Source organism: Scomber scombrus, chromosome 3, assembly GCF_963691925.1.
Source record: "Scomber scombrus chromosome 3, fScoSco1.1, whole genome shotgun sequence".
Taxonomy (NCBI): domain Eukaryota; kingdom Metazoa; phylum Chordata; class Actinopteri; order Scombriformes; family Scombridae; genus Scomber; species Scomber scombrus.
The window spans coordinates 24,464,362-24,482,944 of NC_084972.1; the positions used below are offsets into that span (position 1 = coordinate 24,464,362).

At 38.4% G+C, this 18,583-nt stretch overlaps 2 protein-coding genes across 2 annotated transcripts; both read right to left on the bottom strand.

The window, feature by feature from the left end:
• Positions 1–4,172: 4,172 nt before the first annotated feature.
• Positions 4,173–7,723, bottom strand: LOC134005887 (elastase-1-like). Its single transcript, XM_062444918.1, has 7 exons — positions 7,684–7,723; positions 7,469–7,569; positions 7,141–7,241; positions 6,696–6,821; positions 6,125–6,261; positions 5,861–6,003; positions 4,173–4,334 (listed from the first exon to the last, which is right to left on the bottom strand). The coding sequence occupies exons 1-7, from the start codon at positions 7,721–7,723 to the stop codon at positions 4,173–4,175; spliced, it is 810 nt and encodes a 269-aa protein (XP_062300902.1).
• Positions 7,724–13,889: 6,166 nt separating this feature from the next.
• On the bottom strand, positions 13,890–17,939 carry LOC134006349 (elastase-1-like). Its single transcript, XM_062445444.1, has 10 exons — positions 17,900–17,939; positions 17,533–17,627; positions 17,279–17,379; positions 16,741–16,872; positions 16,390–16,526; positions 16,143–16,285; positions 15,758–15,911; positions 14,562–14,622; positions 14,177–14,235; positions 13,890–14,047 (listed from the first exon to the last, which is right to left on the bottom strand). The coding sequence occupies exons 1-10, from the start codon at positions 17,937–17,939 to the stop codon at positions 13,890–13,892; spliced, it is 1,080 nt and encodes a 359-aa protein (XP_062301428.1).
• Positions 17,940–18,583: the final 644 nt, after the last annotated feature.

The window sequence follows — 18,583 nt, forward strand, 5'->3', positions numbered from 1 at the left end:
AGGCCACTGACAAGAGCAGAGCACTGTGTGTAGACTGGTGTACTTTGTTTTCTTGAAAGAAGTCAATAATATCGACCATACGCTCACAATCACTAACTCGAGGAAGCTCAGGGCTCATGCAGCTTTCTGCCTGAAGGAAGACAGCAGGTGTCTATCTTGCTTTTCACAAAAATGACAGCCTTGTTGGACCCAATACTGAAAAAATGGTAACTTTATTACTATGACAGACAGGTATACGTTTGTGGATGATGGGAAGACGATAGAATGACAATCTACCTTATTGAGCAACAAGCATTTCTATAAATGTTAAGGCTAAGGAATACAAAAAGTAGCTAATGTTTTCCCACAAAAACTGAAACTTTTGAAGATGTATTAATCCAGCACAAGGTGTGTACAGTGAATTAGAAGAGGTAGTTGGGGGTCAGGACCTTTGTAAAAAGCTGTAAGTTCAGACTGTAGTGAGCAAAAGTGGAGACCCACAGGTCAAACAGAAAATATCAAAACTTACTATAGAATGATGATCAGCTCACCATTGTCATTGTGTTAAATTCAGAGGTGAACTTTTTTTTATCACATGAATATGATTAATCAAGCAGAACAAATGATGAATGGATTGCAATTAGTCCTGCAAGTCAACTGTTTCTCATTAAATTGGGGAACATAACCTCCTAGCAGGGATATTACAGATACATTGACCTTTTGATTTAGTTCCACCAGCTGAGAAAGTGATAAAATATTAATTATATAAAATGTTGTTAGCCATTAATTTTGTGCTGATTAACTCATGTAGTAATTAATAATTACTGTCACAATCCTGACTGAATATTTTAAAATGATGAGTTAAGATTATTGAATATTCAAAGAGACTTGAATGTGTTGTTTCGATAAGAAGCTGCGGATTAATAGAACATTTGAGCTTTCTGCAAAACATAAAGTACATCCCCCCAAATATAGTTTTTAATGAATAATATTCTGTATTATAAATATAATACAAGGTCAGTACCTGGGAAACAGCAGTTGACTCCAGAATTTCAACTCAAAGTCCGCTAACTTGCCTGTTTTGGAGCTTTCACCCATATTACACCATCTTCATCAGCAGATGTTGCTCACTTTGTTCTTACTGGACTGTGGATGTGAACTTTCCAATATTCTGGGCGGCATGTTGGTTTAAAGGTTGAGCTTGACAGTGAGTAATCATTCAATTCAATTCAAATCACATTTGAATAACATCATCTCATTCAAAAGCAGTTGAAAGTGCTTTGCATAATAATAAAATCTTGCTTCAAAGTCTGTTCCAGAAATCTGTTTTTCTATTACGGGCAGTGGTGGGAAGTAAATACATTTACTCATGTACTTTATGAACAATACTGCTGCTGAATACACCAAAGTAAGGAGTTTCACCATGAAAATGCTGTTTACGTGTTAGTATGTCAATTATGATAATACAGTAATATGGTTAATCCTTAAAAAAAATTCCTCTGACTAATTGAACATGCTGTTGGTGTTCCACTTATCTGAAATTCATATCATATTCCTTCGAGCGGGGCAATATGACAGGCATTTACTGTTGGATGTTAAGTCATTATCTCCACCATATGGTCACACTGCTGAAGAGACACTACTTTTTTTTTTCTTTTCTTTTTTTTACACAAACCATCTACCACCTCACAGGACAGTCAGTGTTGTCCTGATCTGGATTTCTGCCCAGGTATGCGGTCAGCAACTGCTGTAACTGAGCAACAGAGTCATGACACAAGAATTATGTCCCTTCATATGGCAACACCTTTTAAATATTGCAAGACTCACAGAAATTATAGTGTGTCTTGATAGATGTTGATATATTACCTGTCAAAGCCATGGAGGTGTTGGTTCTTACCACTTTGTCTCCTGCAACACTCCTTGTTCACATTTTCTGGAGCCAAAACCCAAATATCCTCCTCTGCCAAGGCTGAAAAAAGACATCATTTTAGTTTTCAAGTGCATGTGTTAACAATATTAAAATAACTGGCTGCACACAGAGTTTTCCTTATATCTCTTGCCTGTAGTCCCTTTATACAGTGCTTATGACCCTGCCAAGCAGAATCTATGTATATAATGAGGAATGACATTAATCTGCTCAAATCTGGCAGAGTTCACCACAGTAACAGACTGAGGGTGTCTTCAGTGTGCATATCAGGGCTGCTGCTCTTTATGTGATCTGTATTCATACTTCATACTTCATAAGTGTGAGCTGGCTGTTCCCTTTCCTATAACCCAGATGTGTTCCATCTCACGCTTATCTGTCACAGTCAAGGCCATTATTCAACAGTGAAGTTCTTTATATACTGTATTATTTTCATGTTTTGATGCTTTTTGTTTGGTTTTTATCTCAGACCCAGTTTATTTACTTTTTTGACAACTATTCCATTCCTCTGTGACTCTGGTAAGATACATTCTACAACCTCAGATTGATTTTAAATCATTTTTTGAGTAGCCAAGAGATTTTTCCAGGTTGCAGCTTTTGAATACAAAAATACAATGTTTTTGTCATGAATAAGGTGTCTATCCATATGAGAGCAAGCATAGTATTCTGGGTTTTCTCAGTTCTGTGTGACATTGGTATGTTGGTAATTGTGCGGGTTTCCTGCAGGAACTCAGATCTATTCTCCAAGTCCCATGGTAAGGGGAAAGACTCTTGAACCTGAACATGACCCTGAACGTGAACAAGCATATAATAGCATGAATCAAAGAATGAATTAAAAAAACACTGATTAAAAATAGAATGCATTAATTTACACTATAGTAATTGAACTAAACCTTGTTGTATTCATAACTCCTGAATGTGCAGCTTTTTTTGTCATTATGTTGACAAACAAGACTCTTCAATGTCCATTTAAATTATATTCAATATTATTAATATGCAGTTGACATTGTAGATAGAATGCAAGTTTTTTAGAGTTACATACTAAGTTTAATTTCTTGTCTTTTGTTTAAAGGACTAGTGTGTAAGAGTTAGTGGGATCTAGCAGTGAGGTTGCAGACTGCAACCAAATGAATACACCTCTCCCCACCAACCCCTACCACCACCCCTTCCAAGCCATAGATGTATTATGTGTGTATAAGTGTTTAAGAGAACATACAGTGACAGTGAAACTCACAAAAAACACTAGACCCTCTCTAGAGTCAGTGCTTGGTTTGTCCGTTCTGGGCTACTGTAGAAACATGGAGGTGCAACAGGGTGGCCTCAGTGGAAGAAGACCAGCTCCCTATGTAAATATAAATGACTCATTCTAAGGTATACAATGAAGAAAATACAATGATTCAATTATTAAATAATTGAACATAGTTATGCATAATACATTCATTCTGCCAAGTCTGTTCCGCTAGATGCCGCTAAATTCTACTGGTCCATTTTCCACATCATAAAACAAAATAACTGTTAACAATAATATGCTTGTCTCAACTGTTTCAGAACCTTTTTTCATAATTTTGATGTCTGGAGAAACATTTGTCACAGTCTGATTACTTGTGTTTGCAGTTCAGAATAAAAAATAATGTCCACTGCTTCACTAGATGTAGTGGGCCTATTAAATGATCAATATTTGTGACGGTGTAACTTTTCAGTTCTGAAATTAATTTAGTCGCCAAAGGTCATCTCACAAAACATTCCGTGATATGAAAAATTACTCATTAAAAGTGCTGTCTGACTAAATCTTTATTTTTGCAGAACCACTCTTGCACCCAAATGACACTTCAGCACCGTTCACATATACTCTTAACAAATCATACTGTGACCACTGCCTGTTTTCTCCCACACAAAGTAGAACAGCAACAAAAAAAAATGAGGCGAGGCAAATGTACATTATTGAACATTTTATTCTGATGGAGTCGGATAAAAAACTGAGATGAATCCAGAGTGATATTTCGTCTCCATGGTGATAGCCATTCTTCTCAACCCATTATCTGCCAAAGCAAGTACAAATGAATCATTATGTGATTATCCTCAAGAATCTGAACAAAATGCTGCACAAATATGATTAATAAGGATAAATGAATGTACAAAACTAATTATGAAATCCTCTACTTACTGCATGTAGCATGATTTACAAAAAACACATACTGTAGCTTGTCTGTGTTTTGTCTTTGAACGTTTTCTTTAACACTAAGTGCTTTTTGAATGATGCTGGTAAATGTTAAGTACTGACGCTGTTCATCCAGCTGATGTAAGCAGATGCGCGGGTGAAGACGGTGGGCCTCCTGTAGGCATTGCAGCCAGAAGAGGACACAAAGCTGGTCACACCGTGGACAACCCACTGGCCATTGACACTGCAGTTCAGGGGGCCGCCGGAGTCACCCTGAATTCAGAGGCAACACATCACAGTCATAAAATCATACAGTAACAGATGGCTATATTTCCACACTTGAGCACATATGGAAGCAAATACTCAATTTCCCAATGAAATTAACTCATTCCCACTTGCTTCTCATATCCGGCTCTAATCTCAGACAATGTCGAGCACGTTTGTGCAGAACATGAACTTGCAAGACTTTGACAGTTTGTGCAGCTTAAGCACTAGTCTGGATCATTGTAACTGACTTGTGCCCCTGCTGAGGCAGCAAGTAATCCTGCATGTGTCTTCCAAAATATCTTCCTTGACAGCAAGGGGTCAGCCCTCAGCTCAATGGGAGACATTTGATTTCACTTTGTCATGGTGGAGTGGGACTGGATCAAGTTCTTTCCTGTGTTTACCCTGCTCTGCTTACACCCAAACATCATTCCTGCAGTCTTAATCACAGGGTGTCCACGCGGTTTGGGAGAATAGTGGATTCAAAATGTGTGCTTGAAAGCATTTGCCTTGTTAAACTTTCTAATAAGGTACATTATATATAATATATACAGGTTATAATTAATGGTTAATTATTGAGGATTCATAAAACCTTGAATTATGCTTTATAAATTAGTTATAAGCCATTGATAAAATCAAATTTGGGGTCGCCAGGTTGTGAAATTTCCTTAGGCCAATGTTGATGTTGCAAATGTTGATAATCCATTAAAGAACAGGTTCACAAGTCTGTCTTAAAACAATAGTGATGTGTCCATATGAACACTGAAACAGGTTGTGCTGGCTTTAATCATTCCTCCTGTTCATACTTACCATTAGAAGATTCCCTCCAAATTTACAATGTAGGTGACGAGGGACAATATCCTCAGTCTTTGCTTTGACTTATAATATATTTGAAAGTTTGACTGAAGTTTAAATGAGGCTGTCTGAGTTAGTCAAATAAGTGGCAATCTTCCAGAGTCACAGTCTTTTTAGTATAAAATTCCCTCTTTGTGTCTTGACTGACAGTGTTTTTTTCTGTTCAGCTGCAGGGGAATGACAGATAACAAAAAGTGGGAATTTGGAACAAAAACGTTAACCTTGAAATATATTGACTTGTTCTTACTAATTTGGATGGCTGAAGTCTCATATTAGTTTAAAATACATTTTTAAATAAGTTTATGCACAGAAGCAGTGCTGTGGATGTTGTCCCGTCAGTTACATTGAAAGTGCAATATGATGACATCTCTAAATTGTCAGTATGACCAGGAGATATAATTATAGTGAGAAAAAACGTGTCAATGTTCATTTGAGCACCTGACTGTTGATTTAAACAGAATCAGTCTTTTTTTTTTAAAAGTTAATAAATGGATCACTGCAGCTATTTTCCATGAGGTAAGTGGTCATGTGGTGTAGTCAGTCAAAGGGATGAATCACAACCTGATTAAAAGAAGTTTTTATAACTCATTCCTATTTAGTGCTCTATTTAGCTTTAGTAAAGTCTTAGAAAGGAGATACTGAATGTTAGAGTGCATACACAGTCCTTTCTGAGACCTCACCTGGCAACCAGACTCACTGCCACCACCAGCACAGACCATGGAGTCCTTCACAGTGCTGCCCCACCATCCATAGCTGGAGCAGGTCTTGTGGTCAACAACAGGGAGGTAGGCCTGCTTCAGCTGGGCAGACAGCTGACCTCCGGCTGGGGACCACAGAAGAAATGCATCGAATAGCTGTGATAGCAGTACTGTCTCTAGAGATTGCTTACTTAAATACTGAAAAATGGCTTCTACTGTCTAAATGTATAATTATGTCAGACTCACTCTGGGTACGTCCCCATCCACTGATGTAGCAGGGGTTGTTGTTGGGCAGGACCTGGCCAGAGGGAGGCAGGGCACCCAGCTGGACGTTGTTGTTGAGAGAAGCATCAGAAGACAGACGCAGGAGAGCAATGTCCCACCTGAGGTTCACATCAGTCATTGATTAATAAATCCTATAGGTTCACTGTGGCTTTTTTAAAAATCCAGATCTAGCTACACTGTTGTTTGATTTCTTTTCCTTTTTTTTTATTTCCACAGTTTAATGAGTCAATTAAAAAAATGTAGAAATACCACAGTCCTTTTCTAAAACCTCATAAGTCTCATAGCCTCATAGCTTGAGTCAATTAGAGACTGTCATTTTCAAATTACTAGACTGCAGCAAATATTGTAATAAGCAAAACAGTTAAATAAACATTATCACAAATGGATGTTACATCTGAAAATCCATGCCCAAAGTATGAATTTAGACATTTTTCATGACTTTTACAAATTACTAAAGACACTGAGTGAGTTTGTAATATGTGCTTTAAGTCTGTTTTTACTATTGTTGTGTGTTAAAGTGATACCCACTCACCCTCCGGCAACATTGTTGGAGTTCCAGCCGTGGTGGATGTACACTTGGCTTACGCTCATGTACTGCTCTGTTCCCTCATGCCTGTTGATGTCGTGATCTCCAAGAACAACACGCCAAGTCCTGGACCTGTAGAGGTACAAAAAATAAACTTAAACTTATCCTGTCTGGCAGTAAGCACTCTCTATTAGCCAAGGATACTGGATGAAGATAGATATATGTAGATATATATGTAGATATATGTGTATTTTGTAGGAAATGTAGATTTTACTTGATAGTTAATGTCAGATTGAAACAGATGGCTCTGCATTCAAGCCACCAGGAAATGTTATGAAATACATTGAAATAAATGTTCAGCCCTGCCTGAACCTATATGATGCTCATGCTTCATTCATATCTCTATTAATTTTATGTTCAGAAAATATTCTATGATGAATGAAACTCCCACCTGTCCACACAGTGAGCAGCAGTCATGACCCATCCTCTCCTGATCAGGGTTCCTCCACAGGTGTGGTAGAAGTTGCTGCCAGATTTGTACTGAAGAGAGATCTAATGAAAACAACAACAGAGAGCATTATGAGTACAAGAAAACTGAGCTGTTTTTTATTGTCATTTTTTGTGTCTTGGCAGAATTCTCGACACTAGATGATAGCTCAATAAAAGCATTACAAGCAACATCTTAAAATACACTTGCTGAAGTTCGTGAAAGCTTGTACTGTGAAGCACATGTTTTTAAAACGTTGGTAGGTTGTGGAGTCAAACTAATTGCATATTACCTGCCAGGGCCAGGAGTTAGGGCTGGCCACCTCGCCTCCAACAACTCTCTCCTCAATGCTGTCCTCCAAGTACCTGGGCTGGGGCTCCAGCTCAGCCAGCACTGAGCAGAGCGAAGACACAGGAAGCTTTACAGTCAGACATCATGTATTCAATTGCGTTAGGAGTTGTGTGTGTGCAGCATGTCGAAGGAGAAGAAGAGTCATAGAAATCTTACCCAGGGCGGCGAGAGAGGTCAAGACAAGAAATCTGAGCATGTTTGCAGCCTCCAAAACTTTCTGCACCTAGACACTCCTGCCCATAACTCTTTTATACCCTCAGCATCCCATGTGCTGATAGTGTGCGTGTGTGACTTGTTCAATACCAGCACATGTCCACCTGTGGCTGTCTCACAGTTGTTGTTTGCTGAAGGGCTGACTCAGCTACTGAATCCATTTTTTCCACTTGCTGTGGCAAATACTGTCAGGTAGTAGATTGTCCTGTAAGGTTCTCTCAGTTTTTCCACCACTGAATGTTTACATTTTATATTGCAGTGGAACCATTTCTGGGTGTAGATTATGTGTGCACTGTAATGCTTCTTTTATCTTTAGATGTATGTTTTAAGCAGCTACATCAATAGTTTGCAGTGCTTCTATGTCATATTCTGGTCTCATTGTTCGGAGCTTTGGCAACAACTTACATTAGCTCTTTCCCTTGGGATGGACACACATACGGACAGACCCTGACATTTTCTCCAAGTGCACCCCTACTGTTAAAACCCATTTGAAAATGCTTTTCTCCCTCGCACAGTTACTGTATATGACTTTGTTCTTCTCCTGATTGTCTGGAAATCCAACTGGAGACAATCAAACACCAACACATGTCAGAGTACTCCAGGGAAGATTATCCTTGCTTTCACAAAGTGTAATCAGGCGGTTTAGTTGCATTGACTATGTATTGTGCCTTTCTATATATATCCATGTTTGAACAAAATGTGCCTTTTTGCAGTATGGATTGAGAGCTGGAAACATAAAACACATAAAAAACAGTACATAGAAATAGAACAGAATAAAACAATATAAAAGTATGTTTATGTCTCACATTGACATGTTTAACATTGTAACACATGCTTGTACTTAAAAAATCAATACATGAACAGCCTCTGTCAACGTTGGTATAATTTTCATAATTATTTTTAATTCACTGAGAGAAAAACGTGTGGCCTTAATTATTAGCAGGAACTAAAGTGTGATCTCGCTGACTGTTCTGCTGTTGTTGCCAAACTGATCAGTGTAATAAGTAGAAATGTGTTAATACAGTACAGTGTGTCATGTATAGAGCTACATCATGCTTTGAAAAAGGCACAGTTTGACACCCATGAAGAATGGTTGTATCCATCTAGTCAAAGCTGCTCCAAAGATCAGGCTGTTTCAGTTGGACAGATAGCTGAGCTACAGCAATGCAGAAGGTGGAAGGGAACATGTATTAGTAATAGGATTATGTGCAGTACAGTATGTGTGGAATGGGATGCATGTATATCCTTGCATGTTAGAAGTTACAAGCTGTTGATTATTATAGATTGGGATCTGTGTTTAAAGCTTACAAGCCCGAGGCTGCAGCACAGTATTCTACTTTAAGCCTTTGATAAGTTTTCATAAGACCCTGTGGAGGTTATTTTATAACTGTGAATTCCAGTGTTGGTGGTGATAAGTAGAAAAGGGCTTCTCTTGCTGTTGCAGGCAGATACACAATAGTTTTAGGATGAAGCTATTCAGCCATCAGGGGAGAACTTTTTTTTTAACTCTCACCTACATTCAGCCATGATTCTTTTTGATCTTTGTTGTTTTAGGCGACAGAAATTATACAAATCTTTAGTTTACTGGTTGTGATCCCCAATCCCCAATTATTCAGGGCTCCAGGACGTAGACAGAGCCAACAAGTGCTTTACTCTACTACTCTACTCTACGTTACTCTCTTTGACAGCTCACCTATAACACGCTATATGGTCTGACTTTTGTTAACCACTCCTAACAAGACCACAGCAGGTTAGCAGTGTAGACAAACCTTTATAAAGCATTACTGTGAATTAGAAACAGAGACTGCTGTATCACAATGAAACATTATTGTATAGATCATTGGATCGATATGTGTTTGTTGTCCACAGTTCGGTTCTACAAATCTTTGACTGAGGCAACTGTGGGAATTACATTTTTTAAAAATATATAATGTATAGTTTTTATTCAAGAACTCACTGCACTGTTTCTCTGAATAAACCTGGCAATATAATCAACAAAAGGTGTCCAGGGAAGACGTATAATAACTAATACACAGTACATCCACATAGAAATGGTGGTTTAAAATAACCTCCCCACAGGCCTTGCTTTAGGAAGCTACTCCAGTGCTTCAAGTTGAAAATAACACCTGCACTGTTCACTGGCATGTCCCACAATATACATAAAAAGTGTGAGAAATAGAAGTAAGGGAATGCAATGTACTGAACTTCTTCAGTTACAAGAGTCTGTCATCAGTCTATAAAGCAGCTATAACATGTTGGTCTCCACTATAAGCAGACACTTATCATGCATATGTAGTACTCAGGCAGTCTCTTATGATGCGTATACTGTACCCTCCATTAGTGCTTCAGTGTACACTGCAGCCCTTTCCTTGTCAAATGTCAAAAAACCACAAGAGAGGCACAAGAAAGAGTAGAAAAAACCTTCATATTAAACACAGATCAGGCCAATTTTATCTGATACATTTTTGATGGGGAGTAAAACATTAATGTGAAAAACAACTGGAATAATATAGAATGACAGGCTAACGGAAAGACAAAAGGCAGCAAGATGGAAGTTTATCCAGGGCTGCTGGCTGTCATGATTGAGAATCAGGACAAATTTGCATTATGTCACAAAAAAAGTGTAACCTTGTGTCCTTGGTACACAGTGCACAGTCTGCTCTTCTGTGTGTTTGTCCCGTTTCTGTATTTCACGTTTTTGAGTTAGAGCTGCACTGAAAACGGAAAATGTTGAATATGGAGTTTTAGGAGGAAAAAATGCAGAAAATCTAGCTTGCAACGACAGAAGATACTGAATGGACGTCAGATTAGTTCTAGTAACTTGCAACCAAGTGCTAGTAACTAATACATGTTACGAAGTGACGTTATAGTTGTATTAGTAACTTGCAACCCAATGCATGTAGCATTAGACGTTACTGATGTGACGTTAGATTAGTTGTGTTAGTATTTGTCAACCCAGTCTGTGTAATGGTGGACGAAGAAACTAATACATGTTACTAAGTGACGTTATAGTTTTATTAGTAACTTTTAACCCAATGCATGTAACATTAGACTTTACAGAGGTAACATTAGATTAGTTGTAAACTTGCAACCCAGTGTAAATGACAGTAGGTGATACTGAAGTGATGTTGAATTAGTCGTATTACTAACTTGCAACTCTGTGCAAGTAATTGATTCACTAAAGAGATGTTAGATTAGTTGTGTTAATAACTGGCAACACTGTTCAAGTAATGGCAAACATTACTAAAGTGATACTGATTAGTAGTGTAAACAGCAGGATGCTTCTAAAGTGTAGCGAGAATGACTGACTTTTCTCCTCTTATATGAAAATGATGATGAATAGAATAAATAACTGGCAACCCGGTGACACTCACAGAAACCCAAGATCAATGATTACATTTATCAGGTAAGAACAGGTTGTTAAGGTAAATGAGGGATGATGCAAACCTGGCATCCCGGTGCTTTGTAGTGTGAGGAATTTGAGGCTACTGGAAAAGTTTTGGCGGTTTGCTGCACAGTGAGTGGTGATTGGCTCTTGCGAAGAAGCCGGAAGCGCGGGAGGCTCGGTAACTGATGTTGCCACTGACTGGAAGAAAGTTTGGATGCTCCCCCACAGATTTTTAATTGTAAACAAGGTTAGGGAGGTGTCTTTTAAAATTATCCACAAATACTACCCTGCCAACCATTATATGCAGAAATTTAAAAAAGACATTAACACACACTGTTCTTTTTGCAATTTACACCCCGAAACCGTTTTACATCTGTTTTGGCACTGTCCCTTTACAAAGAAATTATGGGCAGACCTCAGCAGATTTATTATTGATCATCTCTTCAAAGATTTCTTTCTACTCTGGGAAAATGTTGTGTTTGGCTTCCATAATTATCCTAAGCAGGAAGAAAAATGTTATTTCTTAATAAATTTGATTTTATTTCTGGCAAAGTTTTATATCCATAAGAGTAAATTTAATAAGAAAGAACCTTGTTTTGTTGTTTTTCAGAAAGAAATTGAGCATTATTTTAAGTTACTTGATAATTTGACTAATCAAAAGGCTATTAAAACGCTAAATATCTGTACCTATTACAACATTTTTATTTAATGTAACTACCCCTGGCTCATCTGTTATCTGATGTCTTTCTTGTATACTGTTCATTGTATACTGTATGTATGCTTTTTTTACAAAAACAAAAAACAAAACAAAAAACGGATGTTGCCATTGAGTAGGTAATGAAACCTGAGTTGGAGGGGAGTTTGAGTGGAGCTGCCTATGAGGTATAGGTTATTCACCCATATTGTGGCTGGAGGAGAACTAGTTTCAAACTAATCTTCATCTGAATCGGACGGGTTAATCTGCAGGTCGTTTTCCATGGTAAATTGACTTTTTGGAATATAAATTTTGGCGTTTTGTGAGTTTTAAATATTGCAGTCATGCAATTTGGCGGAAAGTACAATATGTGCGCTTGAGATTGTTTCTGGAGTAGGCTAACTGAGAAGCAAACAGACTGAGGATGAATCTAAATATCCGAAACTTACTTGCAAAATTCCTGGACTTTGGACTGGACTCCAATTCATGAAGCGTACAAGGGGTCTCAATTATTATTATAGATAGTTAAACATATTTTTTAAAAATCAATAGCCTAATGGTCATAATAATAATATTAATAATAATAAGCTATGTAAAATATGTTTTTTTCACTTTTGCTGTATAAATTCGTTGATGTAGGCCTAGCCTACTGAGGTATCATGTGTACACAGAATAACAGGTTTGGCTTAAAAACTTGGATTAGTTTATTATAATCCACTGAACTAGATAGGGTAAAGTTGTTTTTTGTCTGTATACAATGTATAGCTCTACAGTGAGAATTTAATGTGAACGTAATATTAGTAGTGTTTAGCAGTACTGTAATGGGAAAGTCTCACAAGATTTGTTGACAGTAAATCAGCAGATGTGCACAAATCAAAACAGTTTTCATTCAGAAAAAACACTTTGAAATTGGGTCAGACACTTCAATGTATCTCCATGGAAACACTGGAGGTCTTGTGTCTGTCTCACAGTGCTTTTTATCCCCTTAGCACCCTTGCAGACTTGACGTGATAACTGTGAACATGTCCTAGTATGTATGACTGAAATCCGGGAGGGTGAAAGGTGCAATTCATTGTAAGTCTGAAGTTGATAGTTCTGAGTCGGTATTCCCAGCTTCCAGTCTAAATGAGTATCAGTGCATCTGCTCGGGAAAACATGGACACTCACAGCAAACTGATATGTGTATGGCAAGTCTCTGAACTACACAAGCTTCTACTGAGGACCTTTAGATTAACACACTTTGAAAGAGAAGAGTAGGAAAGGAGGAATAGTATGTATGCGCGTAAAGACTTCTATCAAGCACAAATCAACTGACTGGAAATGACAACTACAAATTTGTTACAGCACGTTTCACATCACAAACACTGCATAAAGTAAAACTTGAAAAGTTCAATTTTTCCAACTTTATTCGCGCCGCTTCAGACGCTTGAATCATTCATTCATTTGCTTCATTCGCGCCGCCTGATATGAAATCACGTGTTATCGCACCATTTACATTGATTTTCTATGTAGACTTGCTGCTCAATTCGCGTCAGACGCTTTTGGTCTGAACGCCCCATTATGGTGACAACATCAGGGGGGATGTGTCATGTAGCACCGTTCTCGAAACTTTGCTAAATAAACTTCAATTCAAATGGCCAACCATCACTGAGTCAGAATAAACTGAGCTATTTGTTTCAAATTGGTTTTAAAAAAAAAGAGAGAAGTGGTGAACTCCTACACACTTTCATCACAACTTTAATTACAGAAACCATTAAAAAAATAGTTTATCTGGGGGCTGCCAGGGTTAATCACTGTTTAACTGTGTAGCAAGTTCATTAAGTTATATATTACTTGAATCATAGGATTATAATATACATACATAATATGTTCCACAAACTCACAGCTATTTAAAGTTAAAACCACAAACACTGGGTGAAAGGTTGAGCTGATTTGCTCAGCTGGTGATTAATAGGATATTTTTGCACTAATACTCAGCTGATATAATCATGAGTATGCTTGCCTTAATTAGACTGAATGAGTTCAGGAAATCCAATCTTTAACTGCATGTGAATATTTTCATGTTTTTCATATCAGCAGACCCATGTTGCATCCTGACTGGGTGTCTTCTCCAGGACAGATCTTGTGGCCTTGACTGCTTTCCCACCAGCCGGAGCTGATGTAGGTCGTGTGGTCGACAATAGGAAGGTAAGCCTGCCTCATTCTGCTGGGCATTCCTCCACCAGCTGAAGGTACACACAGAGCAGAAACAAATATGTACAAACATGAATAAGAAGTGTGAGCAGCTGCAGGTGATTAACTGGAGGTGCATATCCAGTGATGTAGCAGGTGGTTTTTGGAGGGCAGGATCTCACTGAAAAGAGGCAGAATGGCCAGTTTCACATAAGAGTGTCTGGGAGACCTCAGAAGAGAGCTGCAACAGGGCGATGTCATTACTAAGTTAGAAAAATAAGAACTTGAATTTGAAATTCTCTTACTGGAAGTACATCCTACAGTCTCGACACAGTCAGTTTCATTTAAATTAAAATTGACACTACCTCTAAGATGTTAAAATAAATAATGTTTAACATTATGTAGTCTAAAAAATAATACAATTTGTCTTATAACCATCTCAGTCCCATCTACTCTTTATAATGTATGCATTATGCCACATCATGCCCCAACATAGTTTTAATACACAATCTGTCTGTCATTGTGATACCTGCCAAGACCAGGAGGTCTGTTACAGTATATCTTCACCTCCCACAGCCTGCAGTGCTTCCCTTCTTGTAGCTGGACTGAACCTCCAACTCAGCCGGCACTAAGGCACAGATAAAACTTACAACATTACCATTTAAGCATATTTTCCCACATGTGTTAATTGTATACGTTTTTTTTTTCAGAGACAAATTAAATTTTTCTGCAGTCCCAGCTTTGACATTTTTTATCTGTGGCCATGAGCGGTGAACAGCAGAAACATGAGCATGTCTGCAGCACCTCAACATTTCTAAATGCTCGTCTCATCCTTTCATACCCTGAGCTGACCTTCATTTGACCTTCATCTCTGCTGAGCTTGGCAGTGGTCAGAAATGCACCTGTTGTCAGCCTCACACTTTCTCACAGTGTGGAATGGATTTTCTGATACTGCATTTTCTCTGCTTACAGTCTGTGGCCACACTGTTAATTAAGAGGCTGTACGCTACATAAAATAAATCTATGAATTTGTTATTGATTTAAACATTCTTATTATTTTTAGGTGTCTGTACATGTTTTGTTGGAGGATAGGAGGATAATGTAAAGCCTAAAGCAAAGGAAATTTGTGATGACACACAAACCATGAGGTTGCATAAACTTTTGATCAAAAAAATTAGTCAGCTCTCAAGGTTTTGATCTTGAAGTTTATTTTTGCAGAATAAGATCAGACAACTGAGAAATTCTTGTGGATGAAAACATGATTGAATGTAGTCTTGTTGTGTTTTGATCTGGGAAAGAGAAGAAGGAACTAATGGTTGAACATCATGAAATAAATTCAACTAAACTGATATTATAGCATGGAATATAATCAATAAAGCCTATAGCTATACTAGCGTTCCTATAGAGGTAATTAGTCCTTAGAGTTTATTCTGTCACATTTTGAAGATATATACTGTACAGTGTTTTCCCTCATTTGTGATGTTTGTATGTGAAAAAACCCCATTTACTTATACAACACAGATACTGATTTTGAACAACTTTAATTGATTTGACCAGTCATGTTATTTTACAGGTGGAGAGCAAGCTCAATTCAGAGTAGTTTCAGCTGCAAACAAGGATCCATTTAATGGGCCGTGATGATCTGAAAGAAGAAAATCCCGTATTTAGTATAGCTTTGTCTGCATCTATTTCACATGCACCAACTCAATGAGCTACAGCTACAGTACAGTGTTTTTTTTTTCTTTTCTTTTACATCATATTACTCACCATGTCCATCCAGTCGATGTAGGCAGAGACGCGGGTGAAGACAGTGGGCTTCTGGCGAGTGTCACAGCCATAACCAGACACAAAGCTGGCAATACCGTGGACGTGGTATTGTCCATCAACCAGACAGTTCAGAGGGCCACCAGAGTCACCCTGTGAGGAACGAGGTTAAACAAAGCAATGAATCAGATCTTTTATTGGCAGATTAAATCTTTCAAATTTCTTTTTTGGTGTCACTTCATCATTTAACTGTGCTTTTTCATCAATATTCAAATCCTAAAACTAATCAAAGTGTGAGCTAAGAAAAAACAAAGATTTAAAATTTGTCACGTGATTTTAACTCCTCAGCGTGTAACTTCCACATTTTAATGTAGGGAGACTCACATTGCATCCAGCCTCAGCAGCACCACCAGCACACACCATGGTGGTCTTGACAGTGCTTCCCCACCAGCCAGGGCTTGTGCAGGTCTGGTGGTCAACCACAGGAAGGTAGGCCTGCTTCAGCTGGGGGGACAGACTGCCACCAGCTAGACAAAGGTGGAGAAATAAAATAAAAAACAACAGAAATGAGGCAGACAATTTTTATTAAGGTGTACAGAAAATGATTAAAAGGGTCTTGGCATCAACTCACTGGCAACACGTCCCCATCCGGTGATGTAGCAGAAATTGTTGTTGGGCAGAATCTGGTCGGCGGGAGGCAGAGAGCCCAGCATGACCTTAGAGTTCAGCTTGGCCTCAGTGGACAAGCGCAGCAGGGCAATGTCGTACCTAAGGTGGAGATTCATTGATCATCGGCAGACACCAAATCTAAATCTAGATACTAGACTCCTGATGAAAATGTTTCTATTCCCTTTACTCCCTACCTGCTTAGAACATTATTGCACAAAGATAATTGAGAAACAACAGTGCTGTAAAATCGTCAGATACAATGGGCTTAAGAGCCTTAAAATCTTATGAATCTATTAAAAAATACAATCCTCACCCAGCAGACACTCTGCCAGAATCCCAACCGGGGTGGATGAAAACAGTTCTGACAGCCAGGATCTGCTCATCGCCGTCGACGCTGTCCTTGTTGAGGTCATGCTCACCGGCAACGACACGCCACGTCCTGTTGCTGTAATATTAAAAAATATAATTAATATTAAATTAATTAATTTATAATTAATTATTTTATATATTTATTAAATAATTAGTGGCAAGTCAGATAGAGCCTTAGGAATTTTTATTGCAGTAGTGAAGTGATTCCTGATTTTGTTTGATTCCTCTGTTTCCATACATTCCTTTCTTTCACTTTTCTAATCAAATAAATGAATCCCTTTGGTGTGTGACAGTTATAAATGAGGTTGTGAGAAGTGTCTTCAAGCTGGTGACATTTAGAAATAAATCATACCTGGGTGCTGAGATAAGAGTGAGGCTATGGATATTCAAGTAACCAAAACATGTACAGGAATACACCCACAACTCATACACTCTCGAAGAATACAGAGTCTATGCTTTAGTCTAGTTAATCATTATAATACCTGTCCACGCAGTGAGCAGCAGTCATAACCCAGCCTCTCTCAATCAGGGTTCCTCCACATGTGTGGTAGTATCTGCTACCAGATTTGTACTGAAGAGAGATCTAAGGATGGGAAACACAGACCAGAGATCTGTATGGGATTTCACAAAACTATGAATTTGATGTTTGTATTGGCACAGTCCCTAATTATTGTATAATTTTCTGCTGAAACGATGCATACACTTGTTTGTGTAAGTTTGGGTTACAGTACGATACCTGCCAGGGCCAGGAGTTGGGTTTGGCCACCTCACCTCCCACGACCCTTGGCATGTCCTCCATAAACCTGGGCTGGGGCTCCAGGTGGGCCAGCGCTGATTAAAAACATGGGCACAATTTAAACAGAAACCTCATTATAGCTTCGTAACAGTAGAGCAAGGGGAAAGGAGAAATGAGGACAGAGAGAGTGCGCTGGTAGAGCAGATTAGCCTGTCTGGAGCTTCTGTGTTTTCACTCAACTAAACATGAGTGACTGACTGGATGGCAGAGAGGTTGACTGACTGATAGAAAGTAAGAGAGTGAATGAGACAGAAACAGAGCAATAACGAATAGTATTACAGTGCAGGATTCGCTGTCATTTTCTTACCCACGGCTGCGAGAGTTGTCAACACCAGAAACCTGAGCATGTCTACAGTGTGTCTGAACGTTTCTGTAAGGAACAAATGCTTCTCTCTTACTTTTATACCTCAACTCGGCCTTCAGTGGCTGTGGAAAAGTGTGGCTGCTCTGTGCTGTGACTAAAGCCAAGTATGCACCTGTGGTCTGTCTCACGCAGCGTTATCAGAGTCTGTTACCACACACCTCCAGCTTTGGCCAATAAAAAATAGTTCAGAATGAGGAATAACACGTAGACTGACAATTATATCACTGGATGACATGAATCACAGAGATTCAAAGGACTTAGAAGGGTATTTTTGAATTATTTGCTAACATCCACCACGTCTAGTTTGGGCAATTATTTGTGGAAAGAAAACACCTTTTTGACAGAACTGTGGCCTGAGGTAGAGGTGAAGACAAATATCACAGTTTTATCTTTGAAAATATGAATTGTTAACTTTATTCTCTCCCAAAGTTTTCAAAATGATTACAAAAAAATCATTTTTGTTGTTGCTCTCCAATATGGAAATTTCAAATTGACTGCCTGATGTAACATAGTGCAAGTTCTTGTGAATATTTACACCACAAACTAATCACGTGTCCATCTGAACAGGCATGAATTATGAAGAAAGCATGGGAAAACATATTCCTGTGCCATCTCTTGTCTCCAGTG

Excerpts from the sequence above, each read along its gene's own strand:
- LOC134005887 (XM_062444918.1), bottom strand. The coding sequence starts at position 7,723 with ATGCTCAGATTTCTTGTCTTGACCTCTCTCGCCGCCCTGG. Across the intron at positions 6,822-7,140 it reads GCTGCTCACTGTGTGGACAG|GTCCAGGACTTGGCGTGTTG; the intron begins GTGGGAGTTTCA and ends GTACCTCTACAG. Across the intron at positions 4,335-5,860 it reads GCAGTGAGTCTGGTTGCCAG|GGTGACTCCGGCGGCCCCCT; the intron begins GTGAGGTCTCAG and ends CTCTGAATTCAG.
- LOC134006349 (XM_062445444.1), bottom strand. The coding sequence starts at position 17,939 with ATGCTCAGGTTTCTGGTGTTGACAACTCTCGCAGCCGTGG. Across the intron at positions 17,628-17,899 it reads GACAACTCTCGCAGCCGTGG|CGCTGGCCCACCTGGAGCCC; the intron begins GTAAGAAAATGA and ends GTTTTTAATCAG. Across the intron at positions 16,873-17,278 it reads GCTGCTCACTGCGTGGACAG|CAACAGGACGTGGCGTGTCG; the intron begins GTATTATAATGA and ends TTAATATTACAG.